Source organism: Myotis davidii, unplaced genomic scaffold (assembly GCF_000327345.1).
Source record: "Myotis davidii unplaced genomic scaffold, ASM32734v1 scaffold551, whole genome shotgun sequence".
NCBI classification, from domain to species: Eukaryota; Metazoa; Chordata; class Mammalia; order Chiroptera; family Vespertilionidae; genus Myotis; species Myotis davidii.
Window position 1 is genome coordinate 1,766,572 of NW_006283788.1, and position 5,856 is coordinate 1,772,427.

Genomic DNA, 5,856 nt, shown 5'->3' on the forward strand with positions numbered 1-5,856 from the left:
CTCAGCAGCCACGTGGGGCCAGTGGCTTGCGAACCAGGTGGCACAAGCGCCTAGAACCAAGGACAGTGGTTCCTAGAACGTGCCTCCAGCTGAGGACAAGAGCAAACAAGGCTGGAACCTCCCAGCCAGTGCATGTGGAGATGTGCGCATGTGCAGCTATATTTAAGCCAGTACCGGACGAAACATAGTGCCAGCAAATGGTGCTAGAGCGGCCTGTCTAATGGGGTAGCTGCCAGCTTTGCGTGGCTATTGAGCACTCCAAATGTGACTGGTGCCACCTGTTTAAGTCATATAGCCACATGTGCCCATGGCTACCATTTAGGATGGCACCGCTGTCTGCTACCTACAGCTCCCACTCCCCTCCAGCAGCCCCTCAAAGTCGTCTGGCCCAGGGCAGACTCCAAAATACCGGGGAAATGTTCTGATTCACAAAGAGAGATAATAAGGAAACACAGCATAAGCACTAATGGCAGTCAGGTGTCTCATAGGCATTGCTGCCATTCCCATTTTGCAGGCGAGAAAACTAAGGCCCAGAAAAGCAAAGCCAATTTCCCAAAGTTAGAGGAGACGGGGAGTGGGAGAGGGCGTGGGGGGGCGGGGAGGTGCAGCCAGGTAGTGTTTACAGGCCTCTTGGAACAGCCTGGTCCCTCCCCTGCCTGTTGGGCAAACAGGGGGGTGGTGGGAGGGTCTGGGATGTGGGAGCCCCTCTCTGAGCCATCAGAGCATAGGGCGGCTGCCTCCTGGGGCCAGCAGTGATGGATTCCCCAGCTGGGCCTCCCAGCCGCAGGAGGCCCAGGGGAGCCTTCCCCAATTCGCCCTGGCTCGTTAATGCGCAATTTACTGGCACTTTAATGCACTCAGCATGAAAAGTGCTGCTCCCTCCTGCCTGCTAGCTGGCCCTCCCAGGGGAAAGCTGTGTGCGGCAGACATGGGGAGTAGTGGGAGTGGGAGTAGCGGCTGGCTTCAGCTGCTGCTGCTAGCTTGGGATTTTAAATGCACAGCAAGGAGGCTGGGAAAACAAGGAGAGGGAAATAGAGAAGAGGGGGAGGGGGAAATGGTCTATTGGGGACCAAAAGGCCATCAAGGCTGCTAGAATCATCACCTGGGAGTGGGGAGGACGCTCCTGGGTTGAGCAGCAACAGAAGCGGCCCATCTTGGGGCCTTGTCCCCCTTAAGTCTTGAGACTCAGTAAGAGCTCTCTGGCCCCTCCCCAAAACACAGTCCACAATCTGATTACTTCTCACCACATAACTGTGTGAGACACTCCCACACATCTGTCACCTGGTCCGCCAACCCCCACACAGCTCCCGCCCAGCTACAGTCAGTCCTCCCTGGAGCAGCCAGAGACCGCCTGTGAGCACCTGAGTCAGGTCCTATCTCTGCCTACAGCCCTCCAGGGCTCCCATCCCCACTGTGGTAAAAGCCCAAGTCCTCACCGTGGCCCACACAGCTCTGCACAGCCTGCCCTCGCTGCCTCCCCCATCTCACTCTGCTCCAGGCACAAGAGCCTCCTTGCTGTTTCCCCAGCATGCCGGGCCTGGTACTGCCCCAGGTCCTTTGCACGTGCTGTTTTTCAGATACCTTCATGGTCCGCTCCCCTCTCCTTTAGTTCTCTGCTCAAATGTCACCTTCTCAATGAGTCTTTCCTGGCCACCCTGAATTGCAGCCCACTCCCAATCTGGTCCCCCACGTCCCCCGGGGGCTGCTCCATTCCATGTCCACCTTGCCCAGCCCTCATCATCTGACACCTCTATTTACCAAGCTCCGCTCACCCCAAGGGCCAGGGTTTGTCTGTGTTCTTCTCTGCTATTTTCCTGGCGCCTACAACAGCCCTTGGCAAGGTGATAGATAAATATCTGTTGAATGAATAACTGTTCTGGTTGCTTCCTGCCTCTCCCCCATCTGTCTCTCCCAGTTCCCTGAGCTGCCCACCCCAGCCCCTGCTAAATCGCAGACATGGCCCTGGCCTTCTGCCAGGCACATCTGGCACCGGCAGAAAGCCCTGCCAGCACCCAGGAGAAAGAGGCCGGGTGGCAGGAGGACAGGCAGGGGTGGAAGTCATGCTGCAGCCTGGGCAAGGCGCCCTGTGAAGGGAGCCAGGGCCTCCGGTGCGGACCTGTCCCTGGCTCAGATGTGAGCCAGGCCCTTGAGAACTCTCAGACACAAGGAAGAGGGTAATCCAGGTATGTCTGGCACACATAACAGGCCCTTCAGAGCTGAAGCGACTGACCTGCAAAGTGCGAAAAACACTCCTGGACTCATCTGAGCCACGCACGAACCCAGGGAGCAGGCCAGGAAGAAGAGGCTCAGAGAGAGGATGGGAGATATACTCCCAAGATGTGTGGATCCACTGATATCCCAGAGGGTTCTAGGCCCCACCCTTCCTCTGCCCACAGCCCTCCAGGGCTCCCACCACCCTGGGGTAAAAAGCACAAGTCCTATGAGGCCCAAAAAGCCTGGAATGACCTGCCCCCGCCCCCACCCTGCTTTCACCTCTCCCTCTTCTCCCCTGCCTTTCCAGGAGAGGCAGCTGTACCCAGAGCTCCTGGCGACGCACCTGCCTGTGATGTTCCTGTAGATCGCGCCGAATCTTCTGGAGCTACAAAGGAACAACAGGGGTCACACCGGCGGTGGTCAGTGGAAGTGGGCAGAATTTGAATGCTGTTCATGCTTCTCCCCAGCTGTGTGACCCTGGACAAGTCACTTTACCTCTCTGGTCCCTGCTCTCATCAAAGAGAATGGCACTTCATACCCTCGAAATGAGAGCTAATTAGGGAGACCCCTGGATTTCATTCTAGATGTGAAGGTCAAAGGCCTTCCCAGAGACCTCTCCCCACCCCTTCTCTCTCACCCTCTTGCTCACTCTGCTCCAAGCATACTGGCCTCCTTACTGTTCTTCCAAGGCGTCATACACAATCCTGCCCCAGGGCCTTTACACATACAGTACCCACTGCCTGGAACACCTTTCCCTGTTCTCTCGAGGGGTAGCAGGAGCCCTTATCTTCTGTGGCCACCACTTCCTCTCAGAAGCCCTTTCTGACTACCCTAGCTCAAAATCTTTACTCATTTTCCGCTCATCCTTTTCTATTTTCCTTTTAATTCTGACTTTTTTTTTTTTAATTTTGTTTTTTTCTATTTACTTCCTTGTCCCTCTCATCCCCTTAGAGCTGCCCTGTCCAATGGGGTAGCCACCAGTCAAGTGCGGCTATTTAAATTTAAACCAGTTAAACATTCAGATCCTTACAAAGTGCTCAATTGCCACATGTGGCTAGCAGGTGTCATATTGGACATTGTGGACATAGAACATCATGGAAAGTTCTAGAAAACATGGCACACTAGAACATACACGCCTCAAGGGCAGGACTCTAGTCATGTGCTGTGAGCTAAAGAAGCCGCTCCTTTAAAGATGGAATTTTCAGTTGTCACAGTGAGATTATTATTAAGAAAAAGTCACATGAAGCTGGGGTTCAATGGGGTAATTCACTTGCCCAAAGTTAGCAAAATAAATTTGTCTCAAAACCCTGTTCCTGGGGCTAAAACAGAACAGCCTTTCCAGGGGCTGCCCAAAGACGCTGTCTGGTTTGTGGCTCACCAAGTAGTAAAGGCTGTCCACCTGTGCCCGCAGGTGAGGAGGGAACCTGTGGGGAAGAAAGACCAGCTGTGGGGGGGGGGGGGGGGGAGGTGCAGGCAGGACCACATGTAGAGCAGTGTCAAGATGAATACAGTTTTAGTGCAGCATTTAAATACATCTATAAAATTAAACGCATGCAAATTCACACTAAACAACAACAAAAACCAAACATTTAAATAAAAGCCAGGGTTCGGATTACTGGCTTCCTTTGTGCTTCAGGCTTCCCCGTTACTGGTCCTGTCTTTGAGGTCAGGGACTTCTGAGCCGCCCGGACAGCAGATAGGATTCTTTCCCTCCGTGGGGTCTAGGACCACAGAGGGACTTCTGACCCCCATGCATTGTCCTCACCTGGGGAACTGCTTCTTCAGTTGAGCCAGAATGTCCTGAGTGCTCAGGCCTGGAGTGTTGGCCTCATGAGGAGCCTGGAAGGGTTGACGGAGTGTGAGATGGGATCTCCGAAACCTGCAGGTAATTTGCCTTCTCTCTTGTTACTTAAGCACCCACAGAGTACCTTTCATTCTGCACCTTGCTTTAAAAATCTGAAGTATTCCCTCTCTTGCCCTTTATGGAAGAAATTTGCCCAGTCCAGGCCTAAACTGTTCGCAATGGTCATCTCCGGGAAGTAACATCTGGAGGGTGGGAAATTTTGCTTGGAAAATATTAACAAAACAGATGATATAGTCATGTGTTTTACACCTGGGTCATAAGAAGTAAGTTTAATTTTTAAAAACCAAATGCCGCCCTAGCCAGTGTGGCTCAGATGGTTGGGCGTCGCCCTATGCACAGGAAGGGTGCCCCTTAGATTCCAGGTCAGGGCACATGCCTGGGTCCCTTTTGGGCTCAATCCCTCATCAGGGGCGTGCAGGAGGCAGCTGATCGATGTTTCTCTCTCCCTCTCCCTTCCTCTCTAAATATCATTAAAAAACATATATATAAAGCAAGTGCCTTTGCATCTGTCAGTATGATGGGTTAGTGACCCCAACTTCAAGGCCTGGCCAGTCACCCCATATTCCTCCATCAGAAGGAGAATTAGCCTTGGCCGGTTGCTCAGTGGTTAGAGCATTGGCCTGCAGACGAAGGATCTTGGTTTGCCTCCGAGTTAAGGGCATTTACCTTGTACCTCGGATGCACATTTGATCCCTGGCCCAGTCCTGGTCGGAGCCTGTGTGGGAGGCAACCAGTCTAGGTGTCTCTCTCACATCCATGTTTCCCTCTCCCTCTTTCTTCCCCTCCTCCTCCCTTCCACCCTCTCTCTCTAAAAGATCAATGGAAAAAATATCCTCTGGTGAGGATTAAAAAAAAAAAAAAGCAGCAGCAGCAGGAGAATTAGATATGAGCCCAGCCCCCAGGTCCTTCCCCTCCCCCCAGAAGTGAATGCCATATCACATCCTCTCCCTCCTCACCAAAGTTCCTGGGGGCTTCACCATCCATGGAGGGTGCCCCTGGGGGCTGGGATGGCCAGAAGAGGTCATCTTCAGGTAGTACTCACCAGGACTCTAAAAGCAACAGGAAAATGGAAGGTCCTGAGGGCAGAAAGCTAAGGCAGTGACAGTGACTGACCAGCCCCACCCCTGCCTGGGCCTCCTGCACCCCTCACCCTGGTCTCCACTGCGGGCGGGGCCCAGTCTGCAGTCCTGGCCCCCAACCCCACCGCTGACCTCCAGCACCCCACTGCATTCCCCACAGTTTATGTCCATTCATCAAACACTCTGATGCCTGCAGCTGTGCTGATTAATAGTCGGGCCCCTGAGGTCTCACCCTGTGATGTGTCCCCCTATGATGTGTCCAGAACAGTCAGGGCTTGGGAAAATCAGGGCTTGGGGAGGGCAGTCAGAGCGTGGGGGACCCAGAGAAGAACACCAAGGCTCAACCTCAGTTTTGAGGCCATTTCCCAAAGGCCGAGAGAACACCATCGGAAAGGGGTTTTGAAGGATGAGTAAGAGTTGGCCAGGTGAATGAGGAGGAATGTCTCAGGTCGGAGGAAAGAGACCGCTCCACCATAATCACTCTTGTTGCATCAAGTCCCTTCTTCCCTTTGCTTCTGTCCCTCAATGCCCCTCCAAGTCTCCTTACCAGCCTGTGACCTTGGAGTCCTCCAAAAGGCCCGGGGCCTACTCACCTCCCTTACAATAGAGGCTCAGAGGAGCCAGAAGGAAACCGCGGAGGTCAGCCAAGTTCAGGCCAAGAGGAAGCCCCCTCCCCTCCCCTCACCCGGGGGGCCTGGG

At 53.8% G+C, this 5,856-nt stretch overlaps 1 protein-coding gene across 1 annotated transcript in view; it reads right to left on the reverse strand.

Moving 5' to 3' along the window:
* TLE6 (transducin like enhancer of split 6) overlaps positions 1-5,822 on the reverse strand; it is a 12,276-nt gene extending 6,454 nt beyond the window's left edge. The window contains exons 1-5 of the mRNA XM_015567025.1: positions 5,751-5,822; positions 5,035-5,127; positions 3,980-4,053; positions 3,593-3,638; positions 2,558-2,599 (exon numbers count right to left, since the gene is read on the reverse strand). Coding sequence (XP_015422511.1) covers positions 2,558-2,599; positions 3,593-3,638; positions 3,980-4,053; positions 5,035-5,103 — 231 coding nt within the window. The 5' untranslated portion in view covers positions 5,104-5,127; positions 5,751-5,822. The remainder of the gene's footprint in view (positions 1-2,557; positions 2,600-3,592; positions 3,639-3,979; positions 4,054-5,034; positions 5,128-5,750) is intronic.
* Positions 5,823-5,856: the final 34 nt, after the last annotated feature.